Raw genomic sequence first — 22,439 nt, 5'->3', positions numbered from 1 at the left:
TAATGCCAACGAAAGAACCACTGTGCAAGAGGCAGTGTGGATCAGAAATAGAAATCAGGTACAGAAGAGGGTGGGTCCATCATTTTGCCAACATGGGGGGGTGGGCAGGAGTCAAATGGAAAGAACGGGGAAGGTGGGGTCACAATGAAGCCAACTGAGGGGGTGCGGTCATGAATAAAAAATAAATTGAGGACAACACTGGGTCACATGTCATACAGGGGAAAGATCATTCAAGCAGAGGGGCTGTGGAACGGCTGGTAACCAGTACTGAAAGAGGAATGACAATTAATCAAAATACAAAGGCGGGAGCAAATTATCGTACAAAGAGGTGTGATGGGGAAACCTTCAGATATGGTTGAGGGCATAGGGTGAGCTGATGAAATGAGGGATAATCATAATCACCCTAAGGCAGACTAGAGCTCAGGGAAGTGGATGGTGCTCAATAGGGCACAGAGGCGAAGCTTTCAGCGCTCTAAGGTGGCATAATGGAAACTGGGCCATCGCAAGAACTAGGTTTTAAAGGTTGCTTTTCACAGCTGTAATGGAAAACGTTACTTACTTTTAACAACTGCAGATTCACATGAAGTGAACAATCCTGCCATCTTGTGTTGGGCTCGGATATGTGCATGTCAGAAGAAAGTCTTTCTAGTCAGGAGGAACTGTGTAACCTCCTTTCATTGGTAATGTGCAATGTCATCAACTCCATGGTTAGATTGTTTTCCCGCATTGTGGTAGGATGAAATGTGAAGCAAAGCATTCTATAAAGAGATGTTCATGCCCAAGGAGTTTGTGTAAAGTGAATAAAAGTAACTGTAACTAGCACAGGCATCCAGGGAGGAGAGTGGGAGCATGTGAATCTACAGCCCTACATGCCACAAACAGATGCTTACTGGATAAGTAACATTTTCTGTTTGAGGCTTGTGTGGCTGTAGATACAGATGCTGTGCACAGACTGTAAAGTTGTCCTCCTTTATAACAGGTGGCTAGCCTGTGGGAGTCACAGTTGTTTGAAACGGTGTACGCAGAACTGCCTTTCCCACATTGGCTTCTTGACAGGCCAGCACATCTACACAGGAATGTTTTGTAAAGGGATGTGGTGTAGAACGCATAGCAGCTTTACAACGTTTGGCAATAGGGGTGTTTCCCAGGAAGGTCACTGAAGCCCATTTTTCATTAGTGGAGTGGGATCCAGGAGGAATGAGTCATGTTATTTTAGCTTTAGCATAGCATGTTTGGATGCATTTAACAATCCATCTTGCAATGCCTGATTTAGAAATGGCCCTCCCTTTGTGGGGTTTGGAGAAAGCAACAAAAAGTTGTTGTGTTCTCCTGATTATTTAGTCCTGTCAATATAATACATGAGAGCTTGATTTAAGTCTGATGTGTGTAGAGCCCATTCTGCAACTGAGTGAGGTTGAGTAAAAAAAACAACAACAAAAAACAGGAAGTTCAATGGATTGATTTAGGTGAAACTGTGAGACCAACTTTAGGAGAAATTTAGGGTTGGTGCAGAGTACAACCATGTACCTGTGTATTTGGAAAAAAGGTGCTTCTAAGGTTAGTGCCTGAAGCACACCGATACGTCAAAGCAAAGTGAAAGCGACCGAGAACACTACCTTCCAGAATAGAAAGGAGCAGGAGCGCAGGGGCTGAAACAGAGGGGGTCATTAACCTTGTTAATATAATATTGAGATTCCATGTCAGAACTAGTGGCACCCGAGGCAGAATGACACTTAAGACCTTCCATAATTGCTTTAATGACTGGGATCCTGAATAGGGAAGTGTGTTACCTATCTTCTAGGTATGTCACTGCCAGTGCAAGGTGCTTTATGGATGTAAAGGCCAAGCCAGAGGTTTGCTAGTGAAGTAGATAGCAGACTGTCTTGTACCTTGGCTGCTAAAAGATCAATGTGTTTGCAGTTTAACAGGCCCGAGTAACAGGCCTGCGCGCTTCTTTGAGAAGATCCATAGATTCTTGTGGGAGATTGAGATAACCAAACTCTAGGACTTCAGGAGCCAGATTGCAAGTTTGAGAGATCTGGGGTCCAGGTGCCTGATTTTCTCCATGGTTCTGCATGAGAAGGTCTTGCCTGATGGGAAGTGTCTCGTGGCCACGTGGCAGCAACCAGGATGAGGGTGAGAAATGTCTGCCGAAGTTTGCAAACCACAAACGGAAGTAGTGGGAGAGGTGGAAGAGCGCAAGCAAATATCCCTGACCAACTCATTTATAGTGCATTGCCCTTGGACTGTAGGTGTGGGAACCTCGAGGCGATGTTTGGGCAATTGGCATTTTCTGCTATGTTGAATAGGTCTTTTTGTGGCAGTCCCCAACTTTGAAAGTAATGCAGGAGGACTTGTGGGTGGAGTTCCCACTCATGGACTTGTTGCCACATACTGCTGAGGCGGTTCAAAGTTGTTGTCCACTCCCAGTAGGTACTCCACTAACAGGTAAATGTTGTGTCGGAGGGCCTACCTCCAAATGGTCCTGGTTACCTGGGGACCCCTTGTTTCTAGAGGTAGTCCATGGCTGTCATGGTGTCCGTTTCAATGTGGACTACCTTGCCAATGAGGTGAGGAAAGAAGGCTTTCAGCGCTAGGTGAACAGCTAGCAGCTCTAGGTGATTTATGTGGGGACCTTGCAAACTTGGGGCCTGGATTTAGAATTTGGGAGACAGGTTACTCTGTCACAATGGTGACAGATGTCCCATCTGCCGAAATCTCAATCTAATTACATCCAATGGGATTTAGATTTTAGCAGATGGGATATCAGTTATCGTCGTGACGGAGTAACCTGTCCGTCAAGTTCTAAATCAGGACCATAGTGTCCAGTGGCCCTGGACAGTTAGATGTTGCTAATGCGCTCCACAACCCGTAAGGGAGGCGTCTGCTGATATGGTCCTCTGCGGAACTGGATCTAAGAAAATTTGTCCCTTTAACAGGTTGTTGGTGTTCCACCCTTGCAAAGCGTGGCAAGCCAGATGGACGACCAACACTAAATCTTTCAAATTACCATGTTCTCGAGCCCATTGATGTGCTTAGCACTCCTGCAACAGACGCATGTCTAGTCTGGCATGAGGTACTATGGTGATACATGAAGCCATCATACCAAGGAGGTGCATAACTGTTCCTGAATGTCATCTGTTGACCTGGATATTAGCTTCCCCTCAGAAACTCTTTGGTAGACTCTCTTTTTGTGTTCTTCTGGGAGGTATTAGTGTAGTTCCACCATCTCGGCGCAGTAGGCCCGATCGTACCTGGGATAGGAGTCCAACAGAATTGGCGATACACCAATGATTGGGTGATTGTGTCTCTTCCTGACAGATGAACCCACAGGCACCAAGAGCAACTTTCTCAACAGGATGAAGGCAGTCACCACTCATCCTGGGCTACACCCCCTCTGCCTGGGATGACCCCTGGTGGCCCAGAGTGCTTGGAACCCCCTCCCTCCCACACCACAGATCACACAGGTAACCTCAGCATCATCCTGAACTTCTCGCTCTCAATGAACTGTCAAATCAATGCAGTTTCGTCCTCCTTCTTCCACACGCTCCACCTGCTACGGAAGATCTTCGAGTGACTCCCCACTGAGTCCAGGAAAACAGTCACCCATGCGCTCTTCAGCAGCAGATTCGACTACGACAACGCACTCTACACCAGCACCATCCAGAAATTCCTAAAGAAACTGCAGAACATCCAGAACGCCTCCGCCAGACTCATCCTGAACATTCGACCCCGCAGCCACATCACCCGCTACCTGAGAGACCTTCAACGGCTACCTATCAACAAAAGAATTACCTTCAACCTCCTCATGCATGCCTACAAAGCCCCCCACAACGCCAAACCTGCATACCCAAACCACTGTCTCTCCTTCTACACTCCCGCCAGACATCTCCACTCTGCCCAACTGGCCCTGGTCACCATCACACGGATACGCAAGACAATGGCTGGAGGAAGATCCTTCTCCAACCTGGCTGTGAAGACCTGGAACTCTCTGCCTCTGCACCTCAGGCAATCACCTTTGCTGCCACAATTCAGGAAGAAATTTAAGCCCTGGCTCTTCAACTAAACCACAACAGTGGGTAAGCATTGTATGTATTCCAGGGGTCATGTTGTGGTGGGATATCGAAGGTGGCCCCTTTGTCTGGTCCCCGTATAGAGGAATGAAGTGGGCCATCAGGTGAGTATGGTGTAGGGCCAGCTGGCAAAGCAGGAGGTGAGGGTTGGTGATGTGCAGCAGCAGGGGTGGTGGGCTAGTGTACATGGCTTGAGGCCTTATCTGTCTTCTTTCTTTGTTTGGGTGGAGTTGGTATGTCAAAAGCCTCTTTGAAAGACAGTTGCCTTTTGGTGGGTTGAGGAATAGTTTGAGGAGAGCACATAATTATCTGGCCTATGTCGGAGTGGATCGTTAGATGTTTTTGCCAGGTATCTATTTCCTTCAGAAGTCTTTGCAGCAGGGGTTCTATGGACCCTGAACCATGCTGGGTGCTGACATTCTCAGCTCGAATGCAAATGGTTTCAGCTCAGATGACGATTGTTTTGGTGCAGACGGTGGTCTGTTTTTCAACGCCGAAATTCTCAGCTCCGGGGATCAGCTCGAATCTATGGCAGGAGTGACTGTCTCTGAAGCAAATGGCTTCGTCTGTTTCTTCAGCGCTGAGCTGGGCATTTCCAAAGTTGTTTTTCAGTGTGGGCCATGGCCCTAAGGCAGTGGCAGCCAGGCAGTCTGCTTTGGCTGATCATGAATAGAATAGGTGGTGAACCCTTTGTGGTGGTTTGGTGGGGTTGCTGGCAAGGTCTTGGGGGCACAGTACTCACAGCTAGTTGAGCTGGAGACAGATCCTGGATCTCTAGGTTGGAGCTGGGGCTGTCATTGGGGTAGAAGGACCCTTCGTCCACAGCTCACGCCTGTGCAGGATGTTCTTCTTGGCTGTCCTCAGGGCCGAATATGTCCGCTGTGTCTTCTGCGTCCCTTCAAGACATCTGAGCCAATGGTCGTGCAAAGTCTTCTTCAACCTGAAGGAGAGGCAAGACTCGCAGCTAGCCCCGTCGTGTTCAGGAGAGAGGCGAAGATTGCAGAGCTGGTGGAGATCCGTGCAAGAGTATTTAGCGTGACGCCGAGGACAGTAACAAAAGGGTGTCCGTTACATTACCGAGTGGACATGGTGGGGGGAGAATGCCTAAGGAGGAAAGTACGATCCCAAAGGGCCAAGGCTTACTCGGGCCGCAGTCGACTGAAAGTTGTCCTGACTAATTTTGGGTCATGGAACCAAACGGAAGACAGAGGACCGCGATTGATAACAATACAGACGGAAAATAGATATGAACCAAGAACAGTGCAGCACGACGGTGTCGAACCGGAGCATGCGGGCACATGTCCGGACCTGACAGCAGAAGAAAATAATCTAAATATGGAGCTGAAGACCAAGTGCATTACCAGCAAAAGGAGGAGTTACAGTACCTCGTGATTCAAAATACTTTTTTCAAAGAAAAAAAACCTGCACACATCTGAGCTAAACGCTAGATGGCAAGATTATGCACACCATGTGTATCTACAGCCACACATGCCTCAAACAGTTCTTATACCCTGTCCACGGCTGCAAAAGTTCTTTTATCCTGTCCACAGCTGTAAACGTTGTTATACCCTGTCCACAAGTAGTACCAAACATGCCTATAACCTGACAGACCCGTTTAAAACCTGTGTTTTTCTTTCTGGCGTGGAGCTATCCTGGGGGAGGGGGCGGAGGGGTGTCCTCACAGTGATCTAATGCCAACTCACTTTGAGACCATAACCCAGACTCCTCCATTCTCAGGTGCTACAGCTACGGTCCCATGGCATAATACACAAGGTCCACATGAGCTAAATTGTATCACCAAGTTTTGGCAGATTTCAGGTGCAGTCTTCAAGGTAAAATGTATGCCTTGCAATATTCATAGGCCTGCTGGGCAGGGTAAAGGGCTGAACTTTCTTGGGCCTCCCATCGACCGGTGGTAGAAATAAACTCAGAGGTATCAACTGTGGTCTCTGGTGAGCAGGTACTCCCTGACCAGCAGGAGACCTCCATCCTTGTGTTTGAAAGTTGGGACTCTACCCCATCAGGGTATGGCACAAAAAAGATTCCTGTGTGGTGACAGGTTGGTTAAAAGATTGCCAGCTAGCGTATTTACTACAGCTTTTCAGGTTTTGTCAATTCCACTGTGGAAACCGCATTTCCCCTGCATGTCCCCTCAGTCAGTATCCACCCGTATTCTCTGAGGCACATAACAACAGGGTGGGAACCCAGAGAAAGGAATTATTGATGCACATACACTAGGGTGATGGATGCACAGGAAATATCACCTCAACTTTCTGATGGTTTGAAGTGGCACCCTAGATGTGCATTAGATATGCATGAAAAGGACATGAAGGTGAGTACACCAACCAGTGTCTATTAGGGATTAGAGCAGGGAGAGGAACCACTGGAACATGAAGACTTTGGAGAGGGGAACAAACGCACAAGGAGGTAAATAGACACACTTTAACCCACAGAGACATCAGAAGGCCCCATATACCATGTATGCTTACCCTGGGACGCGCTGTCGAAAGACTTAATGAGGGTCTTCACAGTGGGCGTGGGTTCCGTCGATGTGGACGACCGACGGCTCAGGCCCATGCCTTGCCGCAGTGCGGCCAAGTCCCGCTCCACAGCATTCATGTAGTTATAGACTCGACCACGTTCTTCCTCTTGCCTGCAGAAAGAAGACAAGGGGTACATCTCAACAATGTGGTGCACGAAAGCAAACAACCTTAACAAGCAAACAAGACCATGGAAGGCTGCTGCGATGGGGTTCAGAAGGCAGCATTTCTTTCCTCTACTGTGGCTTTTCTGATATCTTTAAACTTTTCTTAATATTGTTTGTTTTCTCATTTGCATTTTAGCTTTATTATTTAAGCAAGTAAAAACATCTACTTTTTTTTTTAAGCTGTAAGGAGTGAATCTCCAAAATTTCAGGAACTTGGCTGCACTGGGCTTTCAAAAACACAGAACAAGAGCTACAGCAGGTCTACCAGAAACCAGGAATGGACTCCAGGAAACAAAGAAATGGCACTGCGGTGGGCCTGTCCAAAACTAATGAATGAGGAGGCGCTGAGCCCACAAAGGAATGATACAGCTCTAGGTCTCTCGGAACTCAGGAAAGCAGCAGCAGTTTGCTTCATAGAAACAAGAACAAGAACATGGCTGCAATGAGCCTCCCAATAAAAGGGAAATGGCTGTGGTGGTCCTCTCAAAAAGACATGGAGGTGCCATGTTGGTCCTCTTAGAAACACAGGAAAAGGGCTGCGAGGATCTTCTGAAAAATACACAGTAGGGGCTGCAGTGATCCTCTCAAAAACACTTGGGAGGTGCTGTGGTGGCCCTCTCAAAAACCGAGACAAAATGTGGTGGAGGTCCACTCAAGAACACACAAAAAGGGCTCAAGTGTTGCTCACAAACACAGAGGACAAGAACTGCACTGGCCCTCTCAAAAACACACGGATGCGGAGGTCTTCTCAAAAGCAGACGAGAAAAGGGCCGAAGTTGTGCTCAAAAACACACGGAAAGTGATGCAGTGGTGCTCTCAAAAACACAGAACATGAGCTGCACTGGTCCTCTCAAACCCGCAGGGAGGTGGAGGTCCTCTCAAATACACACAAAGGGCTGCTGCAGTGATCGTCTCAAAAACACAAGGAAGGGGCTGTGGTGGTCCTCCAAAAACACAGGAAATAGACTGCAAAGGTAATCTCAAAAACAAAGGAAAAGGGGGCTGTAGTGGGCCTCTCAAAAACACAGAAAAAAAGCTGCACTGATCCTGTCAAAAACACATGGGCGGTGCTCTGGCATTCCTCTCAAAAACACAGGAAAAGGGCCGTTTTATGCCTCTCAAAAATACATGGAAAAGTTTGAAGTGGTGTTTACAAAAGCACAGAAAACGTACGCACTGGTTCTCTCAAAAACATCTGGAAGGGGATGTGGTGCTCCACCGAAAAATAAAAAAAATTAAACAAAATAAATTAAAAAAAATACAGAAAAAGGGCTGTGGTGATCCTCTCAAAAAAACCCTTGAGGGTGCTGTGGTGGTCCTCTCAAAAACACAGGAAAAGGGCTGTGGTGATCCTCTGAAAAATACAGTGAAGGTGCCGTGATGGTCGCGTCAAAAAAATCACAGAAAGTGGGCTGCGGTGATGTTCTCAATAGCACATGGAAGGTGCTCTGGTGTCTCAAAAACACTGAAAAAGGGAGGCGTTAGTCCTCTCAAAAACACATGGGAAGGGTTGCGGGGGCTCTCAAAAACAAAGGAAACATATGTACTGGTGCTCTCAAAAACACACTGAAGGGGATGCAGAGGTCCTCTCAAAAACACATCAAAGAGGCTGCGGTGGTCCTCTCAAAAACAAAGGAAAGGGACTGCGGTGATTATCTCAAAAAGATGGGAAAGGGGAGCGGAAGTGGTCATCTCAAAAACACGGAAAAGCAGCTGCAGTTGCCCTTTAATAAATACAGGAATGGGATGTTCCCAGCATCTCTGGGCCCATGTTACAACCCCAAAAGTCTTTAAAAAACACTAGAATTTAGTTTGACAGTGAGCCCTTTGGCCCCAAAAAAGCCTAGTGAGAATGCTTTGGGTTTTGTTAGAAGACTTTCTGTCTCTTATAAAAAGGGGCTGGTATTTATCCTCCTGTGATTGTCAAAGGAGGCATGTCAGAGCCAATCGGAGTTTTTAGAAGCCCCTGAGCTCATCCAATCCTGGGGAGAGCCTTTTCCAGGTGGTGACAAAATGTCCCTGTTTCCTGCCCTGCTAGCCATTCTGAGACAGTTTGAGCTAGCTTAGATGAGACACTTATCCACCTCATCTGCAGGATGTATTGCAGGAGTAATGCCCACAGAAAAGGGGAGAGATGGATTTCACTCAGTCTACCTGCACTGCAACAAACGGAATGGGCTGTCTATCACTCCCACCAGGAAGAGCTGTTTCCGGGAGAGGAACAGGAGAGAGTGAATGTGCACATGGAAATGTCACAGGAGGACACCACCAGCACATAGGACAACCAACCAACCAACCCCCCCCCCCCCGCTTCTCCCCAGGCCTGGAATTAGATTCAGGCATAGGAGGCATATTAGGCTCCCTATAGGTCGAGCAGCTGTGCCGAGAGTGGGAGGAGCCCGCTCCATTACTTGCAGACATCCCCTTGCCTGTATTGCCCTCTGGGAAAGGGAGGATCTCAACCAACCCTCGACTTTAGAAGAGATTAGTGAGTCTCTATTGGACCTAAACCTGGTAAAGCCTCTTGGACCAGCAGGATTTCCGACAGAATACTACTGCAGACTACACCAGACAATCCTGCCCACTCATCTTGAATATGTACCTCAAGGAGATCCTGACCAAGGATACTTCTCTTTGGAGATTGATCTGGCCACCATAGTAGTTCTGTTGAAACCAGGCAAGCCACCTAACCAGTGTGCCTCCAATCGGTCCATTTCCCCCATAAACACTATGGTCAAACTGTTTGCAAACTACTGGTGAGAAGACCCACCAATGGGACCAGCCATCTAGTTCATCTGGAACTATGTGGGTTTATCCACCACCATTGCACTCGACACTGTATTCGCAAAGTCCATTTTGCTTTAGTCCAACTCTGGACACTACAATGCACTTAAGCATTAATGCAGAGGTCTTTAAACTGGTGGGCGCCCCCCCCCCAGGGGGGCCTCAAGTGATCCCCAGTGGGGGCGCCAGGCTCTGGCCAAAAGAAGCATTTCACAGATAACAGTGTCTTGTTTTAAGCAGAAACAGGTTATTGCATTTTTAAAATGGCAAAAGTACTTAACAGCAATGTTTAAATACATCTAGACATATTTAAATATTGCCATCTTTATAAAATATTTGTGGAAAATTCTGAAGGGGCCCCAATGACTTATTTTTCAACTGGGAGAGGGTGGGGGGACGGCATTAAAAAGTTTGGAGACCACTGCATTAATGCGTCTTGATTTTGAAAAGGCTTTCAACTCACTATATTGTGCCTTCCTCTATGACGTTGCTAGAAATAGTCCTTTCTGCAGGGTTATCCTCAAATGTTTTGCCTTTTTCCTCCTATTCTCCTGTCCCTCTTCTTGTTGGCTTTATGACTTTGGGCACTTTACCACTGCTACTCAGGGCTAAAGTGCATGTGCTCTCTCCCCTACAACTTGGTATAATTGGCTTACACCTGTTTGGCTTATTTAATTTACCTGTAAGTCCCATTTAAAGTGGTATAATATATACCCAGGGCTTGTAAATTAAATGCTACCAGTGGGCATAAAGTGCAGATTGGGCCACCCTCAAAAGTAGCCTTTCAAACCTGTCTCAGGCTTGCCACCGCAGGGCATGCGTGCGCAATTTTCTGCCACACTGACTTGGCAAGTCAAACTACTTGCTAAGGCCTAGGCCCTCTTTTTGCTACACATAAGTGACCCCTAAGGCAGGCCCTAGATAGCCCTATGGACAGGGTGCTGTGTATGTAAAAGGTAGGACATATGTCTTTATGTACTACATGTCCTAGTGGTGACAAACAGCCTATTTTGTTTCTCATTAGTGCGAGTGCTGCTCCTCTCATAGGATTGCACTGGAAATGTCCTGACCTATGTCTAAGTGGTATCTTCTGATCTATGAGAAGTAGTGTGGGCATGTTAAGTATGACTGGAATGGTAGTGAGAAATCCTGCTGTAGGTGGATTTTCCATTACTATTTTAGAAATGCCACTTTAGAAAGTGGGCATTTCGCTGTGCTTATAACACTAGTGCTTGGCAGCCTGATCCAATCCCCGTCTAGGGTACAGTGACAGCTCCACTTGGTGCATAGTTTCCAGACAGCCATCACACAGGACGGGCTGGGTGCGACAGAAGAGGCAGCAGCATACTGATAGTTTTTCCGGGCTGGGGAGACGGAGGGTCGTTCACACCTTAGATGTGAATAGGTTGTGTCCTGCCCTCACACAATGAACTGATTACCCCCTACTGATGTCTAGAGACAGGGCTGGGTTGAAAGGGTGTTGTGCGTTACTTGAAAGAGCTCTTTTGAAGATACTCCCTGAACAAAGGCATTTTTGAGTATAAGTAGAGGGGCTCTGCCACTTGAGAGCAGAGCACTTTTGGAACTGGACCGCTGTCAGAGGGACTGCTAGACTGTGCAAAGGACTCATATGGACTGCTCTTCTGTTGTTGCCCCGCTGCCTGGTGTCTGCTGGGTGGCCCAAAAGACTCATCTGGGTTGATTTTCTGCTTGTTGCCTTGCTGCCAGCCTGATCCCTGACTACAGTGGCACCCAAGGCACTACTCAATGGAACTGCCATTAGGGAGCCTTGCTCTCATGTGGTGTTTCGGAGGACTGCCACTTCGCCATAGCTACTAATGAGCTGGCCTGCTGCCCGCTGCCTGTCTTGTGACTTCGAGTGCTCCCCAATGGCTGGACTGCGTACCTAGTTCAGGCAGTTCAGATTTATGGTAAACACATGAATGAGCACTTTCTACTGTCCCAGGAGAAGCAGTGTTGTAGGATGCTGGTCTGGTGTGTGGTGGGTACATATGGTGCTTACACCTTATACCAGGTATCCCCTCTTAGTGAAGTGTAGGCAGTGTCTAGAAGCCAGGCTCTCTAGAGGTAGCTGTGGATGAGCAGCCAAGGCTTATCAAGGAGACATGCAAAGCTCATGCAATACCACTGTAGTCACACAGCACTTACTCACGTGAAAGAAAACACTCAGCTGTACAAAAATAAAGGTACCTTACTTTTGGCACAAATCACCACAAAATACTAGACAGGTGACCCACCCTTAGGGGGTAGGTAATACACTAAATGTGTACAATAGCAATCAGAAATAAGCAAAGAAAAGGTTAGAAAACAGTGAAAACAGTAATAATCAATAGTAACCCTAGGGGGAGCACAAACCATATACTAAAAAATGGAATACAAACAAGGTACCCCCACTTAGGTAAGTAAAATGTGTAGAGGGGAGCCAGGAGTACTAAAGAACCACAAAGGTAAGTAACACAGTACCCCCTAGTGACCAGGAATGCAGGAGTAAAACACTGGATTTTCCCCAAACCACCCAAAAGGAAGAAAATAAAAAAAAGAAGACACCCAGAGAAGATTGCAAGAAAACCAGCGGTGGATTCCTCAATAAAGAAGACCTGTGGAGAGAGGGGACCAAGTCACAGTGGAGTCCAGGAGGAGCCGGAGGTACTACCCACCCAGCTGTGGATGCAGGAGTTGGTCGACGGTACTGAAGAACAGGAGAGCACTGCAGCCCAGGAGCCAGAGAAGAGTTCCAGATGGATGCAGAAGATGTCCCTCGCTGAAAGGAAAATTGCAGATGGGCGTCTGTACAGGATTTCGACCAACAAGCCTTGGCAAAAGCAAACTCGCGGTTAGTGGAAAAGAGGTGCTGCCGGGGACCAGCAAGATCCAGAAGGACTCAACCCAGGAGAGGGAGTCACAGGGGACCCTCAGCATCGCAGAGGTCATAAGAGTTTAGGCAGCACCCACAGGAGTCCCACAGGACAGGGACACAGGAGTCACTGAAGGAGCCCACGCAGCACTATAAAAGTGGATCCCACGCCACAAGATAATCAAGCAGGAGGCTGTACTTTGCAGGATCGAGTGCTGGGTCTACACGTCGCCAGAAGATCCCTTGGAGGAGTTGCAAACAAGCCATGGCAGCTGCAAGAGACGCGGTGCATGGGGGTACTGTCCTGTGTAGGAAAGCAAAGGCTTACCTCCACCTAAGTTGGATAGCTGCCAAAGAGGACCAAGAGAACTACTCTGGACCACCACCTGTGATGCAGGATCCACGCAGCTCAGCAGGAGAGGGGATCCAGACAGCCGGTCGTCACTTGTTGTAGGTGCCTGTGGTTGCAAGGGAGTGACTCCTTCACTGGGGATTCCTTCTTCTTAGGTAGGCTGAAAAGTTACAGTCTTCTGAGGATGCACGGCGAGGAAACTGTTGCAAAGCTGGCAGGTGCCCTGGAAACAATGTTGCTGAAGAGTCCTTTCTTCTTGGAAGCAGCCTGTCGGATTCTGAAGGTTCCAGTCGCAGTTCGGAGGCCAGAAGTTGAAGTGAAGGTTGCAGAGGAGTCCTGCTGGAATCTTGCAAGCTGAATCTGAGGACCCACCCAAGACAGATGCTAAATAGCCCTGAAACAGGGATTTATCACCCAACCAGGTAAGCAACTATCAGTAGGGGGCTCTGACATCACCTGCCCGCCCTGGCCACTCAGATGCTCCCAGAGTTTCCTCCCAACCTTGGAATCAAGATGGCAGAACCTAGGGACCCTCTGGAGGAGCTCGAAGCACTACCCCTGGGGTGGTGATGGACAGGGGAGTGGTCACTCCCCTTTCCATTATCCAGTTTCCCGCCAGAGCAGGGACTTGGGGTACCTGAACTGGTGTGGACTGGTTTATGCACAGAGGGCACTAAATGTGCCCTTGAAAGCAAACCAGTGGCTTGGGGAGGCTACCCTTCCCAAGCCAGTCACACCTATCTCCAAAAGAAGAGGGTGTCACCTCCCTCTACCAAAGGAAATCCTTTGTTCTGCCTTCCTGGGCTTGATTAGATCAAGCAGCAGGAGGGCAGAATCCTGTCTGACGGGTGGCAGCAGCTGGGCTGCCTGGAAAACCCTGTACGACTGTGGTAGCAATGCTGGGGGTCCTCTAAGGAGCCCCTTGAGTGCACAGAATCATGCTTCCAGTACTTGCAAAGGAATTGGGGTATGATTCCGACATGTTTGATACCAAACATGCCCAGGTTCGGAGTTACCATTATGTAGCTGGACATAGGTAGGTGACCTATGTCCAGTACACACGTAAAATGGGGTCTCCACACTCACAAATTCCTGGAAAATGGATCTGGAGTTTTAGTGGGCACCTCTGCTAGTGCAGGGGTGCCCTCACACACAGGTACCTGCACCCTGCCCTCTGGGCTGAGAGGGCCTACCATAGGGGTGACTTATAATGACCTGGTGTAATGATCTGTAGTGAAAACGGGTGCATTCACTGGCAACGGCAGGCCTGCAGAACCCTTTGCATGGGCTCTCTATGGGTGGCAGAATAACGGCTGCAGCCCATAGGGATCCCATGGAACCCCAATGCCCGGGGTACCATAAACTAGGGACTTACATGGGGGGACCAGTATGCCCATTGTGGGAAGAAAGAGGTACCATTTAGAGGAGAGAGCAAAACTACTGGGGTCCTGGTTAGCAGGAACCCAGTAGACACAGTCAAACATACTGACAACAAGCAGAAAATGGGGGGTAACCATGCCAAGAAAGAGGGTACTTTCCTACAGGCATGTAGAGCTTTGCCGTTGTTGTTGTGAGCTGGTGGATGAGCGCTATATTGTGCCCTGGCGTGTAGTGATCACACTGTGTTGGAATTACATGAAAGGTGACCCCAGCCGATGTGCGCCTCCGGGCCAAGTCTGGAGCATACAGAGTCCTCTGCACGTTGCCAAGGCAACCAGGAAGCCTCCCATCATCAGCATGGTGGGACCTGCACCAGGGACTGTTGTATTATACCAGCAAGGGCATGAGTCAACACAACCCTGACCCAGGAAGAAGACTGTGGTGGTGGGGGTTCCTGGTAGCAGACCTCCTCCAACGAGAGTGCCTGGAGCCGTATTGTGTGCGCCCCTCTGGCCCTCGGCAGCCACACTGCACGTTCACGGGCAGTCTGGTCTCCTTCAGGGCCTCCGAGGATGCAACCCAGTTATCACACGGGAAGTTGCCGTGCATGCTGGCAGGTTACGGCAGCTGCCTTTAGATTTGCTCAGTTTGGGTGGAGGTTCAGGGAGGCCTCCTCACCAAGCCCTGCAGCATGTTGGCATATATGGGGGGGTTGGGGGTGGGGGGGTAAAGAGTCCTCAACGGAGAGCACCCTATCGGGGCCAACCAATACCTGGAGCCAAACGGTCCAACGACTACCACAATTCTTATAATAGAAGCATTGGTACCCCTGTGGCCTACAGTGCACACTTTGGCCATAAGCATATTTCACCAGGCTCTCTCTCAGGCTTCCCGTAATCCATCAAATGGGTGAGCGGGCCTATGCCTGTGTTTGTCTTCTGGGCATTAGGTTTAATCTTACACTTCTTGTACTGATGTTTTGGGATGTATATCATTTTTGAGTCTGGTAGTACCATGATAACGATTAAGATCGCCATATGTGCATAAGGTGTCCAGTTATCATGCTACCTACTGCTATGATGACACTTAGGGATGTATGCGATGTACTATAATATTTTCAACTTGTATAATATGTTAACTATCATTTGTTCTCTTGTATACTGAGTCATCGTACAGCCATGTCACTCTATGTGCAAGATTCATGATTTATGTTGTGTGGATACCTACACAGTATTTATGATGTGTGATACCTTTGGCCTAATGATTCATGCTGATTCATGTAGTTACTACCATAACGTACCTGCTATGCCTCATGCCCTAATATATAACAATCTTGTTCTTGCCTAGCTAAGATAATAAGCACTGACCTAGGATTTGCGTGGTACGCACAGTATTTGTGAAAATTGTCACTTTGGTATAACAATAAATATACAGATCATACAGAAACCTATTTTTATTTAACCCTGTGTGGAGTCTCTTTTGTGGTGTATTTATTGTGTCACTGGTGTGTGTGTGTGTGTGTGTGTGTGTGTGTTGTGCAAACACTTTACACATTGCCTCTGGGATAAGCCTGACTGCTCATGCCAAGCTACCATGGGGGTGAGCAGGGGTTATCTTAGTTGTGTAGCTCCCTTGCCCTGACTACAGTGGCAGCTCCTGCCTGGCTTAGGTCCCCAGTTCCAGGCCTATGTTTGCATCATATACGCCATGCCACAGGAGTGAGTGGAGATGAATAGGAGCTCTCCCCTTAGTTTCCATTCCACCAGGATACCAGAAAGGGAATCTCTCATCTCACCTTTTCGCCCTTGCAATCGAACCTCTAGCAACATGGATACGCTGTGAAACCCATGTCTGGGGATTTGCATGGGGAGTGGCTCTGGAGGACAGAATAGCCACCGGATGCTGCCTCATCTTTATCCTTGGCATATATATGATCTGCATCAGGACTGAGGGTGAAGTGGCGCAAATCTCTCCTAGTTCTCCTCATGGGAAAACAAGGAGAGGTAACCTAACACCCACCCTCCCGATCCGGCGTCTGCGCATCCACTACCAAGGGATTTGTAGGACATGGGAGCTAGACCTAACTCTAAGCCTTAATCTGCGACCTCTAGCTCTTGCCCTACAAAGGACCTAGGCAGATGGTCCAAATTGCCAGTTAACTTACTTGTCAGAGTGCCCGATGCAAAATGATGATCCTCATGTGCTTGATATATGTCTGCCAAAATTTCTCCTTCTACATCCCGACCCAACTATTTGTGCCATTACTTGCAAAGCTCTGAAACTCCTATGGCCAACCAACCTTCCAAGATTTCCTTTGACAAATGTATCCGACCCTCATTCGACAGGGGATTTGGAATGGCTGGCGTCTACCTTTACTACTAGCCCGCACGCACCTTAATGGTGAACAATTGGTTGCATGGAAGATGGATAGACTCCGACCTTTAGGATGAAGGTCGCTCTGATTGGCCTGGACAATATTATTTGGATGTTGTATGGAAAGCTGGTTCCCAGTCACTTCCGGAGATAACCAGAATAGTGATCCAGGGTTGGAGATCAGCTCTCGGATGGACACGATGGGGGCCACCAAGTGACATAGGAGACCCCCCTTTTGGTTGGTAGATGGCTGAACTGGGTTGCAAGACTTGAGGAATACCAGTGATGAGACAATATCATTATACCAAAATTGGGAAACGTCTGGTTAGTCGACCAAATGAAAGTCTTCTCCACGCACTAGACTGACCTCTCCCTCCACAAGTCACAATCTTTTTGTTACTTCCAGCTCAGACACGTACTGTCAGAGTACCGAGAAAAACTTGCTCCACCAAGGGACTATAACGCCCCTGGAGGATTGACTTCTCATTGGCCTATTGCACAAAGAGGCATCTCTCAGATACACAGAGCCCTAGTCATTCACTCACCATGTACATTAATGCATTTGAAGGCGTGCTGGGAGGGGTGGTTGGTCCTGCTGGAGGAAGCGGACTGGACAGAGGCATGAATGGCACCACGCACTTTGGCTAGATCGGCTCGCTAGTGCCTTATTCAGCTGAACTATCTACACTACACATACCATTGTAACAAGCGTCTGTAGAAAGCCCAAAAACTCCCAGACCCCAACTGCACTGTGCCGAGTGGTTGTGAGCGACTTCTTTCATATGCTATTGCGGGGAGAAGGTGCTCTATAGTCCACCTAAACTGGCATACCAGATCTGAGACACTGTCGGTCCTGGTCCAGAAAATTGATGCCTCCCCCAAGGTCGCACGGCTTGACATTGTGGATGACATGGGAGGCCTGAGAGAGGACCGGACTCTGGCGGGTTTGGGGACACTGCTGGCAATAAGAGAGTTGGCTAAATACTGTAAAATGCCACCCCCAATGGGAAAGTGAAGGGCAGATAAGGATTGCTCTGCAAAATTGGAAAAACCAATCTACTTATCATGAGGCTGCTCCAAGAAAGACTCCAAAATATGGAGGAAATGGTGGGTCTATTATGGACGAGGTACTGGGTCTCCCTGATAGGAGAGGAGGTTCATGAGAATTACCAACGGTATTGTCGGGCTCCCTGCTTGGGCCCCCAACATATGTATGTCACCTGTGCTTATTTCAAACTCTAATAAAGTCTTGCTATCAATAAAGTGCTATGACGCAGCCAGTGCTCTCCGTGTTACAGTGATTTGTTTTATTAGGGTGGGTAGAGGTCCAATACGACAATAAGAGCAAGGAAGCAGACGGGCAAGGGAGGAATAGAAACACCTTTCAGATCTAATCACCATGCTCCTTGTATACCAATACCCAAGTGTTCTGTATAGAATGGTGACCAAATTGACAATTTAGACATAAACATGTGTAACTAGAGGTAGGCAAACCAACAAATTAACTGGAACAGCAGAGTCAAACTGAAGGGCTGGCTCAGATCTTAGAGCCCATGCTCCAGTTGAACCCTGAAAATATTTGCTATGCAAATCATACAACACAAATCATGGAAAATATGGAATATTTCTTCAAAATTCTAAAAAGTGTCTGTCTTGATCATGTGGTACCTTTGACACTGAAAAGGCACATTAGAGCACTGCACTTAGAAATACTTGTTAAATGAGTTTTGTCCAACTGGTATTTAGAACTCACCATATTTGAAATAGCTTTCAATCACAATAATGAAGAAAAATAAGTTTTGGTGAAATAAAATATTTGCCCAAGAACGCACAATTAAAGTGGGGAAGCTGAGATTTATGCAGGTTTTCTAGTTTCAGTTTGTACAAATCAGCCAGGAAATAGGTGTCTATTTGTCTTTCCATATGTTAAGGCTTTGTTTTTCTCTTTTAGTCAATTTTTCTGCAGTTTTTAATACAGCGTAAACTCGACCTAAGGCCAAGTACTTTACATGTGCAGTAGTTACATTACACAAGCTCACATGCCTTGTTTATATGCATGTAGAGATTGAGCGATGTGCCCAGAATCACAGGATGTTAAGCAGATACCGAGACTCGAACCTAGTTCCATATTCAAAGCACACAAAGATTAAAGCAAATAGTCACGTTTTTGTAGCTGAAGTAATCCAAGCATTGAGAAAAGTCCAGATTGGAAGTGTCATCTGCTGCCATTTTTTTTTTCTTAGAAGAAGTGTCCTCAAGAGACCTACGGGCTTTGTCTGTTTTTGATAAAAACAAGCCCTCATTTACAGTTGAAGTTGCAGAGGCCAGCAAAGGATAAAAGCACTGGCTAGCCTAGACCTAAAAACAAAAGCGATTCAGGAAAAGCTGCTGACTGCTGTACACAAAGAAGCCAGTACATGACCACCACTCCCCCTGCCGCCCCCATCCCCAACTTTTGTACCTGCGAGAGAGGCTGCTCGCAAAACACAAAATATCCCCCAACAAAAGAAATGCAAGAGAGTTGTAGGAGCGCACTGTTCTTCCACTAGAGACTACTTTCAGATTTTCACACACAACACGAAAGAGGGAAGGTGGGGGATGGAGTTTATGATACAGGAAGGGGGCAAAGAAAACCAATGCTAGGGAACAGGAGCTGCAGGTAAGTAACTTATTTCCTTCTCCATCCCTGGATCTTTCATAGATTCACATGCTTGAACCCAGAATAAGATAGCAGTACCATTATTAAAAAATGTGGAAGGTGGAATAAGGCTTACCTTATGACAATAGATTCCTGCAATCTGCTTGACCCATTGCAGCTTCCTTGCTTACTTGCAAGGCTACACAATAATGTTTAACAAAAGTATGTGTTGTTTTCCAGGCTGCAACTTTACAAGTGTCAGACAATGACACTTCAGCAAAAAAAGCTGCTGTTGTACCCACTGCAGTTGTCGTATGTGCTGTGACTCTGCGCAAATGGCCTTTTCATCACACCAGAGCTGCAACAATACATGCTCCAATCCATCTTACAATTGTCTGCTTAGAAACTGCATTTCCTTTACTTTCCAAACAACAGGCAACAAATAACTAATCCATGTTCCGAAACTCCCTAGTTCCATGTAAATAAAACTTCAGACATCCCTTAATGTCCAAATAATGTAACGCCTTTTCAGCAGCTGTTGCTGACTTTGCAGAAAACTTTGTTAAAGCAATTTTTTGCCCTAGATTAACTGCAGCTGGCACATTCGGTATAAACTTTGGGCTTGTCATCATAGTCACTGTAGGGAAGTACCCACTTTTTGCCTGCTGTCAGTGTGTTTTGACTGTGTTCACTAGCATCCTGCTAACCAGGACCCCAGTGACTGTGCTTTCTCTCTCTAAATTTGGTTGCTCAGGACCTGGCATACCCCACAATTGGCATACTGGTGCCCCCATAAAAGTGCCTAGTATATGGTACCTAGGTAACTGGGGCATTGGGGCACCAGGGGTTCCCCATGGACTGCAGCATGTATGGTGCCACCCATGGGAGCGCATGCAAAATGTGCCTGCAGGCCTGCCATTGCAGCTTGCGTGAAAAGGTGCATGCTTCCTTTCACTACAGGTCACTGCACCAGGTCACTGTAAGTCACCCCTATGATAGGCCCTCCTAACCAGGAGGGCAGGGTGCAGGTCCCTGTGTGTAAGGGCACCTCTGCATGAGCAGAGGTTCCATACGAACTCCAGCTCCATTACACTGGACTTCCTAAGTGTGGGGAAACCATTTGTCCAGCTACATAAAGGTAAATCCGAACCTGGGCATGATTGGTATCAAACATGTCGGAATCATACCCCAATACTGTTGCCAGTATTGGTTGTATGATTTCATGCACTCTGGGGCTCCTTAGGGGATCCCCAGTATTGCTCCTACCAGTCATTAGGGGTTTTTGCAAACAGCACTCGCTGCTGCCACCCTCCCAACAGGTTTCTGCCCTCCTGCTGGTTGACCAGCTAATGCAGGGGAAGGCAGAACAAAAGTTTTCCTGTGGGAGACAACACCCTCTCCCTTGGAAAGGAAAATGTTACTTACCCAGTAGGCATCTGTTCATGGCATGTAGTGCTGTAGAGTCACATGCTTTCAATAAGTCTGCCTTCTAGTGTTGGACTTAGGGTGTCACAAGTTGTTTTTCTTCAAATAATCTTTTTTCGAGTCACAAGATCGATCGACTTCTCTCGGTGATAGTGCACATGGTCATCAATTCATTTGTTAGCTTGTTTTCCCACAGGAGGGTAAAGTAAAGAGTGTATATATATATTGCTAGTAAAAAACATAGATGTCCATGTAATGTATATGGAAAATGTCACTTACCCAGTGTACATCTGTTCGTGGCATGTAGTGCTGCAGATTCACATGCTATGCCTAGCTTCCGCCATCTAGTGTTGGGGTCAGAGTGTTACAAGTTGTTTTTCTTCAAAGAAGTCTTTTTTCGAGTCACAGGATCGAGTGACTCCTCCTCTCGGTCATAGTGCGCATGGGCATCGACTCCATGTTAGATTGTTTTCTTTCCGGTGTCGGGTTCGGACGTGTTTCCTGTCGCTCCGAGATTTTCGATTCAGAAACTTTATAAAACTTTCTTTGACCGTCGGTATTGTTTTGATCGTGTTTTCATCTGTAGTCGAGCCAAGAGTACCAGTGAAAACTAGATTACGCCCTTTTGGGCGCGAGCGCCCAACTCGGGCCTGTTCAGGCCTACCACGCCGAAGCCTGATGGATCAGACTCCATTCTGATTCTGTCCTCGGTGCCATGCGAAATTTCCATACACAGATCAACACGTGGTATGTAATCTCTGTCTCTCTCCCAACCATCAAGAAGAAGACTGTGAAGCATGTCCGTTGTTCCGGTCGAAGAAAACACTGCGTGACCAGAGAGCCAGAAGACTGGAAATGGCATCAAAGACTACAGAATACATCAACACCATTGAGGAAGAATAGGCCCAGACGGCAGTTTCCATTCAGGACACCGACTCCAAAGAAGACTCGGAGGAGGATAGCCAACACATCACTGCGGCTTAGCATGCGAGTACAACTTCCCCTACCCCCACTACTAAAAAACAATGAAAGGGCTAGGGTGCACCAATGCCAGAGAGTCATGGTTCGACCCGAAAGAAAATAATCGGTGACCGACCTTCGGGTTCGGCGCTGAAAAAGGGCACACCAATTTGGTATCGGAGTCGAGCAAATCTATCAAATGCTCCACAACCGAGCCGAGTCGACGTACACACTCTTCGGAGTCGAAACCTCGACATCCTGCTTTGGAGCCGAAACAACAGGGTGTATTTTCGGGACTGAAAAAATTGCCAACTTCGGAGCCGAAAAAATATTCATATACAGAGGAACAAGGACTTCTGAGCCGATTAAAGCAGAGCTCAAAGACATTTGATAAACAGTCTTCTAAATCACCAAAAACATCAGAATATTTTTCTGAAGAATCTGACATTCAACCTATCCCTGAAATCATGGATGAAAAGCAGTCAAGGATTCATATCCACAAAGAGACTTGGAGGATCATTGCTGCACCTCCTCCACAAACAAAAAGAAAGATGGCTTTTCAAGAACATCTTGATACTGCTCCACCATCAGTAAAGATTTTTAAAAGGAAGGAGAAGCCATTACCCTTGCAAAATTCTCCACCACATTCGCCACAACTTTCTTTTTCACCACCACCTGTTAGCCCACCACCATTGCCTTCACCAACTCACTAACACAATTATTCGCATGGTGATACAATTGATCCATGGGATCTGTATGATCCAGATCCCATACCAACAAACGATCCAGACCTCTATCCTTCAAAACCTTCGCCACCAGAGGATACAACTGCATACACACAGGTTATCTCTAGGGCAGCTGCATACCATGGG

General features: G+C 47.3%; 1 protein-coding gene across 2 annotated transcripts in view; it reads right to left on the bottom strand.

The window, feature by feature from the left end:
* The window catches only part of SPECC1L (sperm antigen with calponin homology and coiled-coil domains 1 like), a 474,653-nt gene that overhangs the window by 243,861 nt on the left and 208,353 nt on the right, over positions 1-22,439 (bottom strand). For both annotated transcript variants that reach the window (XM_069215113.1, XM_069215114.1), the window contains one exon: positions 6,563-6,726. In XM_069215113.1, coding sequence (XP_069071214.1) covers positions 6,563-6,726 — 164 coding nt within the window. The remainder of the gene's footprint in view (positions 1-6,562; positions 6,727-22,439) is intronic.

Source organism: Pleurodeles waltl, chromosome 11 (genome assembly GCF_031143425.1).
Source record: "Pleurodeles waltl isolate 20211129_DDA chromosome 11, aPleWal1.hap1.20221129, whole genome shotgun sequence".
Taxonomy (NCBI): domain Eukaryota; kingdom Metazoa; phylum Chordata; class Amphibia; order Caudata; family Salamandridae; genus Pleurodeles; species Pleurodeles waltl.
The sequence above is the reverse complement of the archived record's forward strand: the minus strand, read 5'-3'. Positions and strand labels throughout refer to the sequence as shown.